General features: G+C 41.0%; 1 protein-coding gene across 9 annotated transcripts in view; it reads right to left on the bottom strand.

The window, feature by feature from the left end:
- Positions 1–23,954, bottom strand: part of adgrl2a (adhesion G protein-coupled receptor L2a) — a 97,029-nt gene that overhangs the window by 20,820 nt on the left and 52,255 nt on the right. For 6 of the 9 annotated variants that reach the window (XM_083940689.1, XM_083940697.1, XM_083940690.1 and 3 more), the window contains exons 4-9: positions 22,781–22,890; positions 15,101–15,901; positions 3,413–3,709; positions 2,578–2,681; positions 1,860–2,045; positions 1,347–1,385 (exon numbers count right to left, since the gene is read on the bottom strand). In XM_083940689.1, the coding sequence (XP_083796815.1) occupies positions 1,347–1,385; positions 1,860–2,045; positions 2,578–2,681; positions 3,413–3,709; positions 15,101–15,901; positions 22,781–22,890 (1,537 nt within the window). The remainder of the gene's footprint in view (positions 1–1,346; positions 1,386–1,859; positions 2,046–2,577; positions 2,682–3,412; positions 3,710–15,100; positions 15,902–22,780; positions 22,891–23,954) is intronic. The other 3 variants (XM_083940691.1, XM_083940693.1, XM_083940695.1) reach the window with 1 other exon arrangement.

Below are 23,954 nucleotides of genomic sequence, written 5' to 3'. Positions count from 1 at the left end.
AATTGGATTGTTCACAAAGATTTTTTTTTCCAGCCTCACGATTTCTGCCACCTGAACAGCTCAGGATCGACGGCAGATAAATTGGGCATCTAGACGACTTTTCTCCAGGAAATAATCCAATCAATGTGTCTAATCAGGTAATCAATGGCAGCGACGGCTGGTGGAAAGGTTGGGGGGCAGCTATAGAGTTGCATCAAATATGGCAGATGTCAGATACCGCTGACTCAACAATCTCGTCCTAAATCCTCTCATGCTCATTAGTCGAATGAAAGCCGTCCTTTATATCAACACAACCTCTCTAACACTGCCTCTTACTCTGACTTTAAATATACCTGTTGTTACATTAAAACCTGATAATAATGAGACATTTTTTGGGGAGGTGGTGTGACTACATACATGTATTTTTTTCCTTTCCCTCCTTTCTTTTTATGAGTGCACGGCCGTTGACTGGCTAATTAGCTCAATCCATTTTAATACCCTCCCGAAGGAGAGATCTGGATTGAGGGGGGTGACTTTGGTGGCAGGTGGAGGACACTGATCTCCCTAATGGTTGAGGGATATATATGGCCAAAATACTTTGATGTATGAACCCAACCTGATGCCATTCAAGGAAAAGAGGGAAAAAATGGTTTGACCTAGCTAACCCTATCAACCAGATAGAGCGGAAGATTTGCACCTTTAATTTATGAAACAAATGACTTCCGTGACCTAAAACCTATGTCCTTGTGAGACAAAAGCAACATTTTTTTACTTTACATGCAGTGAAAGGTCAGGTGATGATTCTTTAAAAAGAAAAGATTTGAATAAATAATAAATATATCACAGGTGAAAGTGTGATTGATACAATATTCAGGAGGTTTTAAATTGAATGGAGCACACGTATAAAAGAAAAAAAAATGTAACAACAAAGCAGCAAATCTGTCAGCAAATGAATAATGAGAGGGATGTAAGAACAGGATGTTTGTTGTGGTGTTATGCATCCAGGCGTGCATTCTTAAGTAAACACTTGGAAAACATACAATAGTGAAAAACAGAATGAAAAACAAAATACACCACTGCTGTGAACGCATAGAGGAGGGGGAAAAACACAGAGACACATCCATGTAAAGAAGTCACCTCTGTAATTGGAGATGACTTCTCTTTGACTTTAGAAAGCATTTTGGGAACGATTGTGTCTGCGTGTAAGGCAATTACTGAAAAAAGCAGGGTAGCACGGATAGGAGGAGGGAGTACATGACAGTGCGGAGGGTACATGCTGCTGAACTTTGGCTGGGGCATATACAGTAGAGAAGGGATAGAGGAGGGAACGGCAGCAAGCAGAGAGGGCAAAGGCATTACTCCAGTACCTTCATGTATGCCCTGCATGTCCTTTCTCGTTTTTGAAGCTTTTTTTATAAGAAAAGAAAAAAACAGAAACAATATAGACACATAATTTGCACAAGTCCATAAGCTTGAGTAAAGGTTTTGTAGAAACAAGGCCCCGACTGAGTAACTAACGCCTCATGTGCCTCTAACCTGTTTACCTGGAGGTCCCAGTGTAAAAGTGCTTTAGCTCATATTCATGGCATGCTGTATTTTCCCCTCAAAGCCTCCTGGCACATCACAGAAGTAGGATGCTTTGCAGAGACAAATTATGGCCACAAACACCGCCATGAATACAGATCTCTACATGTCAGTCTGAAATAAAATAATTTATTTTTTTTGTTTTTATGCCTTTTTCTGTCTCACAGCTTTTCTGAACTTGAAAAGAGAAAGAAAGGCATAAACCATCACTGCATTATTTTGGGGAACACTGTAATCCCTTATGCATTTTGTCATTGTTAACTTGTCAGTGAGGAGTGATAGTTTCGTTTTTTTACCTTGTTGAAGCTCCGTCCTGCAGAATCCTTTTCGCTGGGTCTGAGCTCCTGCAGCTGAGCGTCCAGAATGTCCACCAGCTGCTCCATCAGGCGCACAGAGGAGCTCACGTCCCCAGCAAAGATGGGACCTTTGGTGTGCTTGGCCAACTCGTTGGCCAAGTTTGCTGCATTCTCACCACTGCGGATCTGCAGCAGGGGGAGAGATTGAAAAATGTGCACAAGAATGCTAGAAGACAGACTTGAGGGTTTATTGTTTCTACCATCAAGTCACACTTGAATGGGTCCTTGAAATACCAGTTATGAAAAGAAGGTTTAATGTTTTCTTCACGTAGAAGAAGTTGCCATGGTGGCAGTTTATTTCTTTTTACTGAACTGCAAGTTAAAAAACTACACAGAAAACTGCTTTCTAATATTAGTATACGCTATGCCTTTCATATCATTGCTGTGCTTTATGCTAAATTGCTGATTTGTCTGTCATAATTTTCCATGACATATAATCATGGAACATATAATCACCAATACATAAGTCCTCATGCCCAGACTTCTTTCATAGCTGATGAATGCAGCTTTCATGCAAGTCTCACCCAGCTTTGCAGCCATCTTTGTAACAAGGACATAGTTCGATTTTTTTGTGGTCTACCCCCTCTGTGTTTTAAAAAAAACAAAAAAAACAAACACATTCTTAGAAGGAAAACAGCGAGGCAGAGCTCATACAAACCTTTTGGGCAACTTGGTTGACCCAGTGGGAGGTACAGTTGCTGAGATCAGGGCCCTTTGGGTGCCAGGACCCAGTGGAAAGGACACATAAATAAGAGGCTGTGCCTAACAGGGAAAACAAGAGCAGAATAGTCAAGTTAAATTAAGTCAAATCAAATTTATTTTCACATGAACAACAAAGGACGAGGACATAAATATAATAAGGAAACAGGACATAAACAATAAATGTACAAACATGCAAATTCTAACATTTCATACAAATAAGAAGCCAGAGAACATCTGCTTGTGCATTCACACAGAAATATCAACCCTGAAGGATATTCTGTTTTGTTATGCTGTCAAAGGACAAATTAAAATGAAACAGTTGGACACAGTAAGTTTCAAACAAGTAAAGTCACCAGTTTTGTCTCTGCAAAATTATTTCTGAAAATATTTTCAATGTTTTGCTTCTGTTTTTGTGACAAAGTGGCAACGTTTTTTCCCCTATCCTAATCATCCCCTGCATCTAATGAACTCTGAGCGCTAACACAATTTCACTCACAATGAAATGAGGGATGCATGTCTGCAAGACAGCTGCAGGAGAAACAGCTGAGCCTGCAACGCAGCCATTATAATCATGTTTCGACCTGGAATGACACAGCTAAAACCTGACGCCATTATAAAGTGCCTTCACTGATTCCCTGAACACCGTCTTCATCTGATGCTCTTTATAGATTAAAAAGTTGAATGCATAATCATCAGACACATCTAACAAACACTGGGATGTTTTAGGATGCCTCAGGTCATACTGAAAGCAGTAAGCACACAGCCCTGAGGTGTGAGGGAGCCCTGTTTACCTCGTGTTCCCTTGGGGCAAGGTCGCTCCACAAGCATTCCCCTCTGGGTCTGAGGCCACATTATGTCTCTGTTCTCTGTGGCCTCACAGAAGCGCTCGGGTAAAGGGAAGGACTCCAGGGGTGGAGGGGAAGTAGTCTGTGGAATCACAGGCGGCGGTTTGGGCGCTCCCCTGCTGCCCTCCTTGAGCCCTGTTGTGGTGGTAGTGTTGGCCACACCCCAGTGCACTGTGGTTGTTGTGGTGGTGGTTGTAGTTTTCTGAGGCAGAGGGGGCGTGGTGACTTCTGACAGTGGTGGAGCTGTGAAGAGAAAGAGAGGGGACAGAGGCATCATGTTTAGTTGGAGCACTGTTGGTGTGCAGCCCAGTGAGGAAAGCATTAATTGTTACTATCACACATATCAAGTCTTTATGAAAACATGATGCAGTGTAGTGGACTAAAATACCGAAATACAAACCGAGTGGTAGTTTGACCTGCGGTTGCTGTGTGAGGTCAGCTAATTAGTGTGGCACCTCTGGGGCGCATAATGTGGACTATACAGCGTATTTTGCCGGGAATACACTGGAAGGTATTCAAACCTTGACCTTCTGGTGTGCAGATGCCCTCATGTACAACTAAACCTCAACAGTGTCCCCAAAATCGTCTTAACATGTTACAATGTTATGCTTATACCAAGTATCATATTGTGTAAAATTGCTGCAAACTGTTTTGTGCAGTGAGCATATTTGCATTCAGTTGACTATAGCTTATCCAAGGCACTCAGTCTGCAGTGAACAAGACAATAATTACAGTAACATCCTCCTGTCTGGCAATCATTCTTGCCTGGGAGATTCTGTTGCATGGCTGATTAAATTCCACTAACAAAAAACCTGTATATGTTGCCATGGTGTCTGAACATTCATTTAACAGTTGTTTTTTTGGTACAACTCATACTCTGCGGTGTGCAGTAACTCATGCAATGCCCCAGGCAAAAACAATATGTTTCGGTCCTGGGAAAGGAGAAAATAGTACACTCCTTACATTTAACATGAGCCACTAAGGACAAACTATGAAGACATTTTTCATGCGAGCACCATGGAAGTGTAGGTAGCACTGTAATTACATTTCCTAAAAGTCCAGCATAAGAGTTTCATCGATTGAATTTTGATAAACTATTTGATATAAATCTACTCCACAACCAGAGAACATGAACCCCTCTGAAGGAAGTAAGTATTTGTTGTTTGAATTTTAAAGGATAAGCTATATCAATCAAACGAGCTCTGGTTGGAATGCAATGTGCATACTGAATCTAATCGCATTTGAGTACTTTGATTTCCTCCATTACGCTGCCTGAAGAGCATGCAGAGAATGCAAAGAGGTGCTGTTCTCAGTTGTACTACCGGAACTGAAAACATCAATAAGACGGAGCAACAGAGAGTGAAACAGTGTAGGGAGTGAGAGGCAGGACGGGGAGAATAGAGAGAAAGGGAAAGGGGGATGATGATGGAAAAAAGTGGCACACATTGAAGACGATGACAAGAATATTCAGAAACAATGGGGCTAAGCAGGAGAAGCAGAAGACAGTTTCTGTCTTCTAGTGAATTGGAGGAGAGGCAGCCAGACCTCAGGCAGCAACGCCTCCATATCTATTGCCTCCATTGGATAATAGGTCTTGCTGATAGCGCCCCCCCCCCCCCCCCACACACACACACACACACACACACACACACCACCACCACTATCACCATAGGCCCCACGGTGTGGATGAGAGGCTTCAGCACATTTCAGCTGAAGGGAAATCGCCTTTGAGGCTGGCTGCTACCTGTGGCGAATTAGGCTCTATTGACCAGAAAAGATGACTCTGTGTGCTCCCTCCTGGTGGGGCCTTTAGAAATCCACACACAAACACATACACAAACACACACAAGCAGGTGACATGAAGGTGTACACAGCTGACTGGCTGTTTTGACACTGAGATGAAGTCAGATTTGGCTGGCTGGCTTCTCCTCAGCCTCCTCTTCTCTTGTCCCTCCTCCCCTACCTGTATCCTTTTACTCAACACAGTGAATTTCTCGTCTGCACGGTCTGTCACAGCGGTTGAGAGACAACCTGTGCTTAATGTCCTTTCAGCACTAGCATTTAGCTGGCTGGGAGAAATGCCTGTCTCTATTCTGCACCAATACACTTTTACTGCTATAACCCTTGTTATTTCATGACGCACAGAGGTGAAAGCAATAGCCACAAAAAAAAGTGTCACACATTCCCTGTTAAGTTAACAGAATGTAATGTTGCAGCTCAGTCTAAAGAACATGAATGTGTGTCAACATGGTGTATACATAATTATCATTGTTTCTTTTTGAACATCTGGGTCTGGGTTGCTTGGCAAACTTCCAGAAGATTCCCATGGAAGAGTGAGGGCCTTTATAGGTTTCTCATTTCCAAAGTATGAAAGATGATAAAGATAAGTTCCCACTCTCCGTAAACTGGGAGTTTAGAATGCGGACAGAAATAAAATGAAAATGAATCGCTGCTCGACAGCATGATTTAAGATAAAAGGATCGCAACTACATCCAATAAATCAAAGAGCCATCTGCTGTAATCCAAGCACATTCCTTTAGCATGTCAACTAACAACTGTATCTTGTCTACACCCCTTGCTCAAGAGGGCTGCTTGTCATGGCTCGATTGGATGTCGAGCTCCATGCTCTAGTTACAACATGTAAAATGCAACATGTTAACTCTCTTTCAAGTTTTTTTTATTAATTTATTTTGTTTCTACCTGCTATCAGCAGCGAAACTGTGGGGGTAATTCATGTAAAGCTTGGTTAATACAAGGCTCAAACCAATGCATTCCATTGAAAAGGGTAGGTTTGTCTTTTGGAATATGGTGTGTATTGAATTTGCTGACCTGCATGGCACAGAGAGGCTGAGCTGGTGCACCGTCATAGAATACAGCTATACATTAAAGAGCTTCATTAACAAGAAATATTATTATTAATATTATTAAGGACACAAGTAAAAGTGCTAAAATAATCCTGTTGGGTGGTTTCATCTCATGTCAATGATGCAAACTAATCCTCTTTCCTGTGAAAAAGAGGCTAATGTGAATGTAGGCTGTACTTCCCAGGGAGATTCGTGCATAAACAATGCAGCCTCTCTGACCACTGCTGTTTCTGTATACATAGCGTGTCAGCCCGTAATCCTGCCAGCAACACAATAATCTTATTACCTTTATGCCATAGCTTGATTTAATTTGATCCAATAAAAGCCGGGAGGAATTAACCCATAGGTATTAAAATGGACACTCCTCTCAGGCAGTCACTTCCTCACAGAGATGTCTAAGTGGATAAGTTTATAAGCAGCCACTGTGAGGGATGGGTATTGATTTGTTGGTGGTGCTGCAGCAGCCTTTTCTATACCTTTTGTGATTCATGGCATGGACCAAATATTCCTGTTTTTCATTCTGGCGACACATGTCTGACACTACTGAACGCCTTCTCCATGGAGTATTTCTTTGATTATGACAAAAGAAGCAGATCCTGTGTTTTCGCTGGGCTGTAAAACAGGACAGGATCCTTGATTATTATGTCTCTGCTGCACTCAGCCCAAGGGGAACCTTCAATTAGCTGTCACAGAGTGTGAGTGCATGGAGCGATATTCTCCAAAGTACCGCCAATAGTCGGGACAGACTTACTCATAACCTCTTTTGTGATTTGACGCCCACACATTGTTGCACTTGAATGTATCTCAGTAGTTCTGTTATTACCGCTGGGGTTAAAGGTCCAGGATTGATGACAGACAGAGAGACGGGAATCCAGGAGAGAAAAGGCGAGATGAGCACGGCTTCCTGAGTGTTGTCAGAGCATATGCATACATGTAAGCACTCAGGAACACACACACAAATGCACGTGCACACACGCACATCCAGAGCCCAGATAAGACTTTCCCAGAACTCATGCCGGGATGACAAATGAAAACCGACAATGTGTTTGTCTTTTATATTATACTTAATAGCTTCACTTTCAGCAGGCACCGCATGCTTGTTCATCAGGGTAATGTTTCATGCACATCACCAGGTGCTGTTTATTTTTGCGAGGTTGGGAAAAAAGGGTAAGGAAACACACATTTAGCATTTGTTTCAGCTCATTTGCTATGTAAAAAGTTAAAAGTCTTATTAGATCTCACTTGTCTAATCTCATAATGATGTGAAGTGAGGCTGTTTAGGAGATTTCCCTTTTTAGTCACATTTTGTAGGAGACTTACTCCTTGCTATAGTGAAAGAATTGTCTGTTGTGCATTATGAAATGTGGCTCCTGGGTGGTAATCACCTCCTAATGGAGGAGGAAAAGTTAACAAGTGAGTCGAACCTAAAACAGTCCGTCTCTGCCATCAGAAGGGGGACCACGATTATCTAGTGGATGGAAAATAAATGAATAACCCATCAGCCTTAAAGTCCTTCGGCACAGAGCGTAGGTTGATTGAAATAAGGTGTTGAACTGGGAAAAAAACGAGTGAACTAAATTATTTTTTTTGCTAATGCTACCGCTGAAATATCTCCGTTTCAAACACATTTTACTCAGTCCTCCCTGGATGCAGCCTTGCGTCTGAGTTCATATGGAAATGGAGCTGTTCTTGAGTATGAAATAGTGTGATGATTTATAATACGTGTGTGATTCATTTTGATATCTACCAATAATAACAATAATACACAAAGGAAATTGGATTACACGTCTTTCACTCTGCGCTACATTTGTATGGAGGGGAACACGGCATATGATTGCTTGTGTATCAGCAGTAAATATGAAGAAAGCGGAGTGAAAATACGTATAATTTCCCATGAGTCATGTCCTTGCGAGGGGGCATACAGTATACATCCATGTCTTAGGGAACAAACCTAATAGCTGGATTATGTTATTTACTGCTATCTCCAATATTTCTCTTTCCCACAATGCATTGATTCATAAGGACAAAGGCAGGCAGGCAGGCAGGCAGTGCACTCCCACACACATACACGCGCAAACACAGACACGCTTATAAACACATGTACACATTCATATACACCCTCACACACAGAATGACACCAAAGCACAGAGAACAGACACAGCAGCTGCCAGACTACAGGCTGCTTTTTTTCCTCCTTGCAGCTTTCTCTCTACTGTACGTGCCTCAAATTTCAAGCATTAACTCCAAGTGTGCCGAGCAGACTGATATTTAATGCTGCATGCACAGTAGGATGTCTGTTTCAGAGGTGTTTGTGTACAGACACTTACATATACGCGTACGTGAGCATGCTCACAGCTGTGCAACACGGAAAACACGGAAAGCACGGAAAGCACGGAAAGCACGAACACCCGCGTACACACAGATTAGAGAAACACACATTGACACAAAAATCAGGCCTGTGTGAAATAAATATCCTCAAAAGCGTGTGTCAGGGAGTGATGGGAGACCATTGTGATGTCTGAGTAAAAAGTATTTTAATTCGCCTTGTTTCACAGTCAGACTGTAATCAAACAAGAGACTGTGGATCCCTTCGGCTATAGGGCTAAGTGTAACCATTATCACCCCCCTCGCACTCTCTCTATTTTATAAAAAACAAGTCTTTGTGAAATTTTAAATCATAACCCCAGGTTTTGCTGTTGCTCACTTAATTGTACGCTGTCAGCGAAGATCATTTGGCCGTGCGTTGTACAGTAGTTTTACATCAGGGGTGGCTAAGACATACGAGGAGAAATGGTAACTAGCAGCTTGGGAATATGAGGGAAGATTATCTCGAGGTGTGTTTTTTTGGAAAAGGGGGGAAATAGCCCTTGCTGTCTGGCAACAACTGGCCCGTGTTTTACGAGAAGCGGCAGAGATCGTGATCAGATTTCAGAGGAAACAGGTGACCCCCTGACCTCATGTGTTGAATGGCCTTTACTGCCACCAGTAGTATTATCCCACAATGTAATATCAGAGACCTTGTGAACAAGACTGCAAATCCTCATCATGGGATTTCCCCCCTTTTTATCGCCCCAGATAAATTCACCCTTATATCGTAATCAAGAATGACACCAGTGGGTCACGATGTAGATGGAAATAACGTCAGTGTGTCATAAAACTGTGGTTAACAAAGCTACATGGGAGGAACAAAGAATTGAAGCTGGCATATACGGATATCCTGTAGTCCGGCAGTAAAGAGGGAGGCCTTTAGCTAAAGATACACTCTGTAATATCAACCTAACACCCCAGAAATTCTTCCCAGTTTAGACGGATCAAAACATTATCAGTAAGATGGACAAAATCCTGGGATTTAGAGATGCCTTTAAGTGCTAGAAAAACAGAAGACTTAACCATCTGCTTCTTATAAGGCTGTTCTTGGACTGCTCACTTCTTATCTATGGATCTACATCCTTCAAAAAAAGTATGGGAAATTATTGTCGTTTGCCTAGGACTTTTTCTTTTTTTTTTTTTTTTTTACTTCTAACCATCCTTAAAGTCTGAACTGAACTGTGAAAAAAGGGTGTCAAAGTTAGCTGCTCCCTCTGATTGGAATCCATTGCAAAATCACCTCAATCCTTCGGAGCTGGTTTCATTGGATGAATTTAAAGTGATGGAGAAAGACTTAGAAGCCGGCACATCTGGTTGTAGATGTTATGAATGTTGAAAATTTCTTTTGATGTCTTATAATTCTGTACTTGGTTCCACGTCTCCTTTCTAAATGATCTGTTTGCTTTACGTCTGTTATTTTTGCTGCTGCTTGTCTTTCGGCCAAGACACTCTTGAAAAAGAGATTTTTTAATCTCAGTGAGTCTTTTACTCCTAAATAAAGATAAAAGGATACCACTTTTTGAATTAACCTGTAACTGCTACAACACACAGATTTAAGGCTACATGACACTTAAATGGATCTATTCACAAATTTTGCGCTGTTTTCTGTAGATTGTTGTGTACAGTGGGGTGTTTGATGTGATTTGGTCTTGGCCGGCCGGGCATGTGTAGTCAGTCAACATCAGTGTGATCCTGACAACAGCCAACAGGAGTTTAGCTCAACAGGAAAGAATGTGAGAAAGAAGCAGAGAGAAGTCACTTAACAACTTTCACTCAAATAAGTAGTTTACATCAGTAGCGAGATATGGATCAATCAAAAATGTGTGCAATCACAACTCTTTCAATGGAATGATTAAATCTGTTATATACTGTTCCCCAAGTAGACAATATTTTTGATTGACGGTGTAGTGTGCGGTCCCTGATTTTTATGTGCGTGATGGCCGTCTTTGTCCTGTTGTTGTGTTTACAGTTTCCCAGAAGGCGCAGCTAAGGATTTACTCAAATCCTGTCATTTAGTGTACTCTGCTCTCGTTGGGCATGATTTGAATTGTGAAATAAATGAAAATGTCATTTAACCGGAGTTCAGCAGAGAAGCCAAACATGTATGCGTAGACATGCCTGCAAACAAATGCAAATATTCAGATGTAAGGCACAGTTCTCGGATGACCGTGGGGGAGTAGGGCTACGAAAAATAGTGGGACACTACAGGTAGAGGAAAAGTAAAAGAAAGACACAGAGAGAGGGCGAGACAGACAGAAGCAGCAAGACTGAATGTTAAAGAGAGATAATGAAAGAGAGAGACAACAAGATTGGAAGCAGACAGAGAAAGAAAAGAGGACAATATGACAGGAGGGCAGCAAAGCAAAAACAAAAAGGGTGATTTTCCACATCAATACAGTCTCCATTCATCACTTGGGCAGCTGACAGGGGGTTGGGGGGTTTGTTGTCAAGGCAAACAACAAACTGGCCATTTTTAACACATCCTGATCCTTGCTAATGCACCACTGGTGAGCACGTAGAAGGACGGAGACTGCCATTTTACCTGAGCACCTCAGATGGCTGTGAAAGCTTGATGTTGACGTTTAAAGTATCCATAGCTCTCCTCCTCTCACCGTTTTCCCTACTTTCTCTCTAAATGTTGCCTCGCACAAGTTGACCTCTATGTAAGCACCGCAGAAGACAGGAATGAATCATAGTGGTGCTTATTAGTGAGCTGTATATTCATCAGACTATAAGAGGTAGGCTCTCTGGGGTGACTGCTAATGCATATGATTCACAAGCATCTGTAACAGCTGAGCATTTTTGCATTGCAAAGCACTTTCATAACACACAAACTACAGGACATTGTTTTGACCACATGCAGAGTTTTGTAAGCTAATTGGCAAGTCGCATCAGTGAGCCCTACCTTATAATTTCAAACAAATTGGGTCATTCTCTTCCTTACGATACCCACTTGCAAATGTATAATTTGATGGTGCGGCAAAGATTGAAATTGTATGCAAATGTATTGACATTTCAACAATTAAAGAGGAGGTCTTGATTTGTGTGGGTGTTAACTGCAGCGCCGGGGGCTTTTATACAGAAGTTATTCAGAATCTAATTTTGCAACGAGGGATAGATAAAAGGTTTCCGAGGCTCACCTGTGTCCCATTGAGGCAGTGAGAAGAGTCTGTTTGTGCATACTTCTGGAAAGAAATAGATTTTTATATGCTTGATCAGTGGTTTGAGGCGAAATATCAGAATTTGGCATGAATAAACTGTCCATAGAAATCTGTGCATAATGAGTTTTCTCTAGAAATACCTAATTTAAATCAATTTAATCATCTCACTTACAAGATGCGACAAAGGAATATGTCATTTAATGAGCTCATATATGCCAAAAGGAAAACAGGCCCGGAGCTATGGTTAAATGAGTGGATTACGGCCCTGCTGGTCAAAGCCAAGAGTGGGACTTACTGACCCATTTAATGTCCACTTCCAGTGGAGCCGCATGTTGGATGTGACCCCATCCACTCCCTCATAATCCTACAAGAGATGATCTTGCCTCGACACAAGCGATGTTATTGGACTTGACAGGAACCCAACTGTCTGCCGCACAGGGTCCCAAAATCACTTTGATGCGATTGCATTCCAAGACGAGGAGAATCAAGCGACAGATTTGTTTGCACATTTGGACATTTTGGGAAAAAAGGGAGTAGGAAGTACAGGGGGCAGTGTAAGGAAAATCTGTGGTTAAATGCAAAAACCTGAAGATGCCTGACTCAAAAAGTCAAACAATTAACGCAGCTCGAGCATCAACATTAATTAGCCATGCTCTGTTGTTGTGCGTGTGCTAAGCATTCACATGTGCTCGCGATGATTTGAGCAAAGATGGAATGTTCTTTTTTTTTTCTTTAGTCAAGTGCTGCTTAAAACACGTACCTTCAACTTTTAACACTGCAAAAGCATTCTGATGGCTTGTTTCGGTGCTCAGTGAAGCAGACTCTGAAACAAGCATCAAGATATCACAGAGAAGGCATCTAGTGACAGCCAGAAAAAAGTGCCATCATTTATGTGTCAACATCAGCCATGTGGGAGGACAAGTTTATTGACATCTTGATGATCATCCTGGACCATTCTCCCTTGCACTCATCGACTGCAACTCAACATACATTAGTCAGCAGCAGGGCCAGGCTTAGGTTTCATTTGTCAAGAAGAGAGAACGGAGTCTGCGTTGATGTTAGAATAAAGATGTGAGAATACAGAAGCCCTCAGGCGCAAATGCAGAATGAGGAGCAGTGTATGCCCCTTTCACAGATGCACCGCAAACGTGACATTATCTAGACAATGAGCTGCATGTGAGAACGCAATTGTACAATTCAGTTGGATTGGACATTAAACATATTTTACCAGTCAGTTCCCTATTACAAAGAGTTTTCACAGAGAGCAAGTGGGCGTGTTGATGACCTTACTATGATGCGGCTCACGCAAAACCAGAAGATTATAAGAATCCGAGGGGGAGGAAGAAGATAGCAATGAAAATATCTAAACGGAGAGACAACGAGATACAGACTTAAGTAAGGGCCGACGCCGAAATCGCAGACAAATTCAAGGAACGGTAAGAGACTCAGTTGTTCATGATCAAATTACAAACCAGATCCTTGATGGTGTAATCGGTGTCATGCCCTGCCTCCTGCATGCTCTACACAGGCATCACCCCTCATCTAAACCAATCTCCTGTTCTGTGAAAGGGAAACTTCAGACGATGTCTGACAAATCAGGTTTTAGACATTTGTAATTCTTATGAGAAATTGGAAGGGAATACTCTTTGGGTGGATGGGAGGTCTGATTGTGTGCCATCACACACTGCCATCATAATGTATTTATATTCCAGGGCGGATCCTGTTAAAGACTCTGATTTCTCTATCAATAATCAGTGTCCGTTCACCCAATTAATAAATCAATTGCGATGCAGTCGGTCTATACACAGCTTATTCCAAGAATCCATAGCAGCTAAGCTGAAAATAAAGGCTGTTGTGAAGGCTGATGCTTGACTGCTTGGCAATCCGTTTACTGTACATAAACACATGATGGCATGTAAAGACATGCTCCAATTTATTTTGATTAGGTAGCAGAAAAGGTGATATCATGGCCACTTTTACAGCAGCTGTCTGAGAATGCAAGGCACGGCTTAGAATCAGCTCATTTGAATTCTCTGTGTGACATTATGTTTTGGGCATGACTAAAATAAGGAAACACCTTTTGGCTGTAGCATATTCTTCAATTGCTCTTAACGTACTTGTGATATGCAAATATTTAATTAAAAAAATCTTTCTAGTATCTGTCTTGTTGGCAGTGGATAAACTTCAAACATGTTATTCAGAGTTGGAAAAATAAAAAAATATTTATTTTTTTTATCTTGTAGCCCATGATTTCCCCCTCTGCATATTAATTTTGCTTTCCTACCTAAACTATGTTCTTTGCTACAAAGCTTGCCTTGGTCAGGCTAGATTGATGCTGTTCCACTGGCTGAAACCCATTTAGCAGGCCCAGGCCTATGTCCTATCAATACAATAGTGTAGAGCAAACGCATTAATAAATATTGAGCTCTCCAATTATCTGTGGAAAAGTTGCTTGACCTCTCCGGCTCATCACTGACTGCGTTGAGCATTACGTGGACTTAGGACTCTGGGTGTGGAGGGGATTAGGATAATTACTGTTATTACATTCTCAATGTAAGGACTATCGCAGGCCTCGGCTAGCCTCCCCTCCTCACTCTTGACAGCTAAATTAAAAACAAATGCCGCTGATGTGACCCTGGGTGATTGATCCTAGTGTCTACCATCTTTTTCTCTTGAACCTTGAATCCTCACACTCTCCTGCCTACAGAGTGAAGTATGGTTTTTTTTTAAGGACAATGGAGATTTGGAGTTTCAGCATCACTTGGGGAATGATCTAACCTTGCCCCGGGCCAGACTTTGCACCTGTCCGGGCATGTACGTTTCCACAGGTGATAGTATATGTCTCTCTCTCCCTGTCATACTCTCTAAAAAAAGGAATATGGTAGCAGGGGTCCCTTGAGCTTTAGCACCAGGGACTCAGGGAACGCCCGATGGTAAACCTCGCCAAATCCCCTAGATACTGATCCCTTATGATATGGTAACTGGCTTTGAGGTGTTGTTTACCACAGAGCCCCACTCACTTCATTCCCGAGATGCCTTCCTACACTCCAAATCTTCCGTAACATATCTAGCACATATTAAAATCTAAATTAAAAATCAGTCAGCTGTGACACTTGATACATAGATGTGGAATACCAGGGGGACATCAAAGCGCACTTGACAGCAACTAAAAATTACAGTTTCAGCAATGCAATTTAACAATATTGTGTGGAAAAGAAGTGGTTGGGGGGCTGAGTTCTTACCATGTGCCGGATCAGGTGGGCCAAACTCCAGGTTGTATCTCAGGATGTAAAAATTATTCCACACATAGAGCTGGTTATCTCGCGGATTGTAATCCACAGCTGCAATGTACTGGTACTGGTTGGGAAAGTGGATATCAACGTATTCCCCACGGTTCTGTTTGGTATTGTAAATGTAATCGATCAGGCTCTTGCTGACCTCACTTTCATTGTCTTCATAGGTGGAGCGGACCACATAGAGTACTCCGCAAACCATGAAGGCATTGGAGGCTGAGCGCTTATCATAAGTTGTGTCCCAGGTAGCCTCAAATCGTAGGGTGTAGGGGTTCAACTGGCTGATTACAATCATGCCGTTGTTCTGCTCAGTGGCGTAGATCACCCACAGCCCATTTTCATCCACCGCCAGGTCAATGTCTGTTTTTCCACCCCACTTGTAGGGAGACGTGTCGTGGTAGTTGGCATTATTGATGATTGCTTCACCGCTTTTGATTCGAGTCCGTAGGTCAAACTTCACAATGTTGCGGGTACGCTCCTTGTTGAAAAACACGGCCCCATCGTAGACCACAAATCCAGTCCCATCCACCCGGTGGGGCAGCTTGTAGGTGATGGTTTGCCGGGCATTTTGGAAGTCATCCAGGGAGGAATATTCAATGAGAGTGTCTGTCCTATAAGGAGTCCAAGGCATGAAGTAGATTTTGTCACCAGCTTGCAGTGGGTCTTTGCACCAGGCACCAGCTTGTTGCTCCGCTTCAAACAGAAAGGAAGGATCACCGACAGCTTTCAGAGTCCCAGGACAAAGAAAAACTAGTAATGGGAGAAGAGTAGAATAAGAAACAGACGCAGGTTAACATGTGAAAAATAAAATCATACAAAACGATATGTAATATATATATATATACTGTATATATATCTAATGTCGTCATTTTGTTTTACGGGTTGTCCATGAGAAGTGGGGACAGACACACATTAAAGACTGGCCAAAAAGTAACTAACATCTATAGCCAATATTCACAAGCAGTATAAGGATTTTGGTTTTGTGCATAGAAAGAAAAAAAGAAATAGGAAAGTTATTAAGCATAATGTTTAAATATACTGTATAAAGTAGTCTGAAACAAAAGAAGCTTGGCTGCATAGACATTTACTGTTGGGAGTAGAACACAAATGAGGGGAAGTAGAACAGAAACAAAACTGAACAAAACAATTGGTCCTGTAAACAAAAAAAATGCAGCCAACTAAAGTCACTTGGCAACAGATGGGAGAGGTTATGAGAGAGCAGGAGTCAGCACAGTCTGCAAAATATTTGTGTGTACTTAGATGTGTCTCAGTTACACCACCTATTCTACAGTATATTCCTGAGAGGCCTGTCATTACGAAGTGATGCAAATGTCACAACCATTAAAATTTAAAAAACTTTCAGTAAGGGTCTCTTGAGGTGTTTTGGTTGGTGCTCTGAGGCATAGGAGGCATAAGAATCAACAGAGAAAAGAGCAGCAAGTGGTCAGTTGAGAATTATGACGAGAAAAGTGAGAGGGGGAAGGGGGCTTGGAGAGAAAAGAACAGTAGAAAGCAATAGCTTGAAAAAAGGGCCAAGAAACACTATTACCATGGCATGCTATGGAAAAGGGTTTGGAAGCCAGGCAATATGATATTCTGCTGAGTAGTAAAAGAACCCAGGGAGAATGAGAAGCCCCTATGGACTGCAGCCAATACGCCCCCATTTACATCTCTTGGCTGCCTGTGTGCTGTCTTTCTTTATGGCCAGCCTCACTTCCCTTGTTGCACTACATTGGCCATTAACATTACAGTTGGGGGGATTCTGAATATAACGTCTGCGTTGGGTTTGTAGGGGCCACCATGGGAAAATAGGTAGTTTACAACCAGATGCCACAAAACAAGGAGCTAGGGTTTGGATTGTGTCTGTTATTTACCTTTTTGCTCCACTTCTATTTTAAGCGTTGGAAGAGAGAATGAAAGGGGTGCAAGGGGAAAAAAAGAGATTAATATGAATTAACTGTTATTGCTATGATTTCATATGCAGACAAATGTTATGAGACATGGACAAAGACGGGAAGACCTATTCAGAGAAAGAAGGAAAGTAGTGAGAAATGTGACATACAGCCATCATGGTCCTGTCTTAGAAAAGGGGTTACATTAGAACATTGAAAATGACCAATAGCACCCACTTCACATGTTAGCTGCCAATTAGATGGGCGTCAATACCATGATTATGATGGTATACAGTAATATGGCCCTACTCTTGTTGGCTCTGTACGTAGGCTGTTATTATCTATTGGTAAACTGGATCATCCATTCGTAATGTTTGTAACACTACTAACGTTAGTATTATCTTCCCCTAAACCTAAGTCCGTAGTTTTTTTTATCTAAACCTAAGAGTAATATTAGTTTTGCTTGAATCTACAACGTGGCTCCCAGACGATTAAAAGTGTCCTGACCAAGCCACAACCACAGAGACTTCCTGGTTGATCCAATACGGAAGTACCAGTATCCATTTTTTATACAGTCAATGGGCCTCACCAAGCAACCGTTACTATGTGAATAGATGATAACAGCCCTCTGAACCCACTAGTAGACATAGCAGGATCCTTTTAACCCAACTCCATGAGGTTGATGACCACTGATAACGCCCATTCAATAAAGCGATAACATTTAAAATGGGTGCCAATCGTCAAAATTGGTTTATGGCAAAGTGGTGGATGGATTTTTATCTTTAATGTACTGCCAACTGCCTGCGAGGATGCACTATTTATAATTGGTGTAACTCCTGACGGGTACAAAAACAATCTTTGATTTTCGTTTGGCACAAGGCTGAGATTCACACTGAAAATAACAGACACATAAAGAGGGACCTCTCTTGAGTTATAAACGTTGTTGAAATCATTACAGGTCCATAAAAACCTTTTCTGAGAATATTACAGGAAAGTGCCATTTATTGCGTCATTTTATTAAATTTGTGTACTGAAAATGATTGTTAATTTCACTTAACAATAATAATAATAATCCAACCACCACCATAAACCTAATTGCATGAAAAAGAAAAAAATGTCAGTTGTCCTTTTCTTATCTTTAAAGAAAGTAAATTATTGAGCAGTAGATAACTCTTTGCTATATCTTTAAAATACATGTAGATTTGAATACAATTAACACCTCATTTTACAATTCTGGGCAATTTAACACCTGAGTTATACCTACAAAAGCCTCTACGTCACACTCTAATCTTACTCAACCACTTTTACAATTATGTAGCCATATGTACACTGAATAAAAAAAATAAATAAAAAATAACTGTGAAGCAGGTAACCAAGCCACTTGAGCAAAAAACATTAATATAGCTTATGTGCACTGACCGCTGAAACGTGTATTTAATTCCCCAGAACAACACTGCACTTACTTTGTTACTCTGTACTTTCTGATACAAGTCTGCTATACATTTGCCAACATGTGCACATTCAAACATGTTCAACTGTGCTAAGAAGCATTACCCAGTCCATTAATCCGACATGAGCTTTATTAAACACATCATCAGACATAAAAGTAAAATAAAGTTCCATATGTGCTGGTATTGCACGGAAATCACCGGCTTCGTTTTAACTGCAACAAGTCTGAAGATTTCTAGAAACATATTAATAACACATTTTTACAATAAAATCCTCAGAAAAGACATTTTCATGGTTAGTCTAAAGCCTAGGTCAGACTACAAGACTGTTTAAGTCATGTCTTTCCCAAATGGGATAGTTGAAATAAACAATTGTCCTGCTTGCTGTTCAATCAGCAGGTTGTTGACCAAATGTGAAGGGACAAAGATGGGCATCACAAATTTAGTCATTCCATGAAACTTCCTCTTACAATGTGTCCAGAAAAGCTCAGGAAAAATTCTGAATAAAAAAAAGCTCAACCACTTCTCATTACATGTTATTAAAGTTACATTCTATATTTTGCTGGGAAATGTAGTTTGTTTAATGTAATTGTTATGAAACTTATTTCACTAATCATTAATGTGGACTCAATCAGGCAGGCTATTAAATATTATTTAATTTGAAATTTGTTATTTAAACAATACAGAAGCAGTTTACTGATAGAGATGTTAATCTCCCAAGTACAGACTACATGCCTCAATTATTTTGCCCTTGATCTACACTTCTATTGGTTTTTGTCTTTCTCAGATTTCAGTCTCGGATGGCTTCACAATACAAAGGCTCAACCCCAGCGGGCCTGTGAAGATCAATGCTGAAATACTACATGTTCACATTTTGGGCCAGTTTGCACCATGGGATAATATGAACAATCATGAACTAGGTCCCCCTTGAATCCTGCAACCAATTACTGCAGCTTCACATTGCAGTTTGAATCCGTTATAATTGTTGAGTCTGACCGAGGCTTCAGTGACAAAAAAAGCAGTGGAAACTAGAGACTCAGAAGGATCCATAAATGAATGCACGCCATTCTGCAGATAAAAAAACAGGTGTGTTGTAGCTAACTAAAATATTTAACACACATTTTATTCTCAGAAGACGCCTCAGCCACATAAAACAGAGGAGGCGAGAAGAGGACAGAAAAAAGATGACGTGAAGCAAACCTGGAAAGAAAAGGGAGAATACATGACGGAAGACCTGATGATGTTAGTAGAAATGTAAAAAGTAGAAATAGCAATCAGTGAAATCAGAAATCAGTCAGTGGATGAAGAGAGTGAGTCAGATAGCCGAGGAGGTTTCCTGCAGATTGCACAGGGGAAGGGAAGAGAGTCAGTCACTTATATATATAATATAGCAACATTAAAACAAACATGAGACACATGCCAACCCACACTAACCCCAAACAACCTAAACTTTCTCCGCTAGACTTTATAGACTTTATATGAACTAATACTGATTAAACTATAATGACTATTAACAATCACTATCAATTATCAGCTGTTCCATCTTGATACAATCTTACGTCTGCTGTCAACTGCAGACTAAGCGAGGGGCTGCAATGTTATAAATATAAGCATCATGTAAGCTGCACTGTATAAATAACTGAAAAAAAAATAAACACAAAAACGAAAAACACCAAAGGGGATCCAGAAATCATGCTGTAGCAGCTTAACTTCAATTATCATAATCTGGCCATCACTGTCCCAAGGAGCTGGGGGTTTACTGGCATTAGAATGTGATGAAAAATGAAAATATTAGCATCAAGGACATTATGCCCACTGGCAGCGACTCTACAGTTTTGCAAGGGTACAATAGGGATAGGAAGATTTTTTTCCCTGCATTTTTCAAAAAAGCTTGCACAGAGCCGTGTTAATAAAGAGGCGTCTCTGCTTTTATGTTGCCCGATTCAAGCAATTACCAGAGCCAATTCAGAGGAGGACTCAGTGCCAGGTGAAGGCAAAATTTACATCCTTGGCTGGAACATGAAGATAATGTTGCTAATGAGGGCAGTTCATGACAAGAACCAAATTATGAAGCCAAAAGGATGGAAATGGTGGAAATGTAGGCAACTTGTTGTAAAGGTCACTTGCACAGGAGGTGAAAAATCCGAAATTGCTTGTGTGATTACGCAAAGTCTTGGACAAAAGAATGAATGAATACCACCAAGTACCACATTACATTCAGTCAGTGATAGAGAGAGTTTGATCAAATTATGTTATTAAACTGTTGGTTATATTTCATGGCACAGATAGACTTGAGGGGCAGCAGTTACATGTCAAAATGAGGACACTGTCTGCAGTCCCGTCACTGATCAGCTTAATGGGGATTTATTACGTTGTCCTGCAAAACAACTTCTCAAATCTTGTAACCCCGCAAATCCAAGAGATCCTAAGCTCTGCAATGTTTTTTAATCACAAATCTTGGCATTTGGCATATGATCTACTCTTCTAAAACTAGAAAACTGTAGTAAGAGTTCGCTCTGGTGTCGAAAAGCTGAGTAAATATTCCTCCATGATTGTCTTTCTCTAGGTTAGTCTGACTCTTCAAAATGATGTATCGGGTAAATGGATTTTATTTTGGGGGAGTGGAGGCAGAGGATTGGTCAGAGGGAAAAAAACATAACACGGAACTTGCTTATAAACCACAATCTATCACAGTTTACAACAGGACTCGAGTGGGAAAAGCTGGACTGGGCTTGTGTGGACTGGATCAGACTGGGAGAACACTAAGCACTTACCAGGGCAGTTGCGATAGGATACATTCTGTGTTCTTGGTCCTATTCTGGTTGGGCATGGACCTTGAGAAGCAAAAAGATGGGGCTACAGACATGCATGTTTGAAACTGCTTAGAGTAAAGTGAGGACTTGTTTTGTTAGATAGACTTTTCCAGGACTGAGAGTCCTTGGGCAGAAGTTTATTTGTCACCACACTACGCCGATCTTTACTGTTTCCTTGGTGCAAGAAGGAGGCAAAAGACATCATAACAGTGGGTGGACATGAGTGCACCTTGAGGCTAATCCTACTATTAAGGTTTGAGGTAACACAGCAAGACATAGGATCAATACTTCACTTAACTATGAGGCGAGTGAAATAAATAAATAAAGCAAAAACAAAACAGGCAATTTGACGTTTAAGGTAAAAGCTACAGGATTGGGCTTTGCTCAATACCGTGGACTCAAATACTCATTATTGCTTATTCCATTTTTAATTACAGGTCCTCAAAGCCTCGGAGAGGTTAACCTTTAAGTTGTAATGAGTTTCACCATCTAATGATGTTCACTAATGCATTCTGATTCAACACTGACGGAACAGCCTGGACAGGTAAACTGGTAATGAGCAATGTAGAAGAATGTGTTGAGAGAACTGGAGAATAAAGATGCATTACAAACATTATTTATAGCTTAACTTCCCTTTTGAGTTGATTCAAAAGTGAAACACACCTAAAGACAGTGTTCTAAATACTATCTTCCCATCACTCCCTAATTATTTCAGTTTCACCTGATTAGTGATTCTGGCAATTCATCTAAATCATCTTTGTCATTAATCAGTTTGTAAAGGTTACATGAGGGAATTTCCTTCACAAATTGCAAATGAACATGGCAGTTTAAAGGACAAAGGGGAATTTTAATTCAAAGGGCAATCTAAAGATTGTTTGGGAGCAATGAATATTTTAGCATGCAAGGAGCAGACAAAATGTTAACACTATCTCTTTAGATGAAATATTACCCTGTTGACTTACGAGTGAAGCCATTCTGTTCTGTTACATAATGAAGCATCTGTTAACATACTTCAACACCTGTTGTATGGATGTATATTAAGCCATCGAGGTGAGCTTTGTTTTGTGCCTGATAGACTTGAGTAATGAGACACTTGTTTGCCATCGCTTGGAGTCAGCACGACTTCCTCTACACTCCCTCTATTCTGCTACCTCATAACCAGGCTCGTCGAGTGGCTGGAAACACGGTGAGCACATCAATAATAAAGGCTGTACAGATAGAGGACCAAAGGGTTTTACAGGTCATATTTCATGAAAAGTTCATGGTGTGATACAGATGGAAGAAGAGACAAGAGGAAAATGGTGCTGGAAGGTGTTGCTGACAAAAAGAGCAGACTGTGTGGACAAGGTAGGAGGAAGAAATGAGACAGGAAATGGTATTATACAGAAGACATAGGGCAGAGATGAAGAGGATGGCAGTGTGGGGGAAAAGGGAGGAGGGAGAGCTTTCAATTCGTGACAGAAGGGTCAAACTTACTGTAGGGTACACATTCATACTGGACCTCCAGGTACTTGTAGGTCCCCGGGCAGGGATCGGGGAAGACATCTGAACCCGTGATCACAATGCACTGGGTCCGATTGTTGCATCTGACGAGGGAAACAAAGAAACAGAAAAAAATTAACCAACAATGTCTCTTGTACCTAAATATATATATATAGCCTAAATATATTATGCCCCCCCCCCCCCCCCCCCAAAAAAAAAAAAAAAAAAAGAAAGCCCAGTCTGCTTTGAATGGTCAGTGCTCCTGTGACTTCAGCTTGATCACTCTGCTTCTCTGCACCGTCATTGCAACCGAGGAATGACTGCAACGGCACTGTAGTTTACAAGGGCATAGTTTCTGAATACAGGCTGTGTGCATTTCTCTGCGGATTGAGGGTTTTGATATTTTCAAAGTTTTTATATAGAACCTAGACCGGCTTAATAATCAAAAAACCATGGAAATCCCACTTTTTACAATATAGGATCTTTAAACCACTGTTGAGTGTGGGAGTGGAACACAAACTGAAAAATATGTGCTCTTAACTCATGCTCACTCGGGGAATTATTCAAATTCCCCCAAAAAACATGCTGCCATTAGCATGTAGTAATGCTTTTATAGTCTGTTAGCTTAGGGGCCACTGTTTTTCACAGTGCTCGCCTATTGGGTCTTCTCTGCCATGTGTATGGTGTAAAATATATGTGCTGTGAATCTTTTTATTGCACTTGAATGTCTGAGTGTAGCCACTAAACTAATCTGAAAGGCTCTGCCATAATACATTATTACCTGTCTAGTCAATAACTGGCCAACAGTGTATTACATTCCTGGTTTTCTCAATGAATCCTACAGACTCTTACACACAGTTTTGTTTTCTGTCTATTCTTTAACTTTAGTCCCACTAGCTGTGATTGAATCCAATGTGTGTGTTGTTCTTCATTTAACCACTCTCTCGCTATTAGAACTCAGTGAAAAAAATGCCATTTGTGATTAAATTAATTGTATATAAACAGCATCAATCGATCTAAGAAATATCAGTGGATAAGAGATAAAGACTTATTCACGCCAGACTACAATTGCATAGGGACCTTGTGTGATTTTGGAATTTGACCCCCCTACATCTGTGTTGGGTGGGGCTCATTTGCACTGGATAAACAAGGTCTTTGTTTCACCCTA

Source organism: Echiichthys vipera, assembly GCF_963691815.1.
Source record: "Echiichthys vipera genome assembly, chromosome: 3".
In the NCBI taxonomy this organism is placed as follows: Eukaryota; Metazoa; Chordata; class Actinopteri; order Perciformes; family Trachinidae; genus Echiichthys; species Echiichthys vipera.
This window is presented reverse-complemented; position numbering and strand designations above follow the sequence as displayed.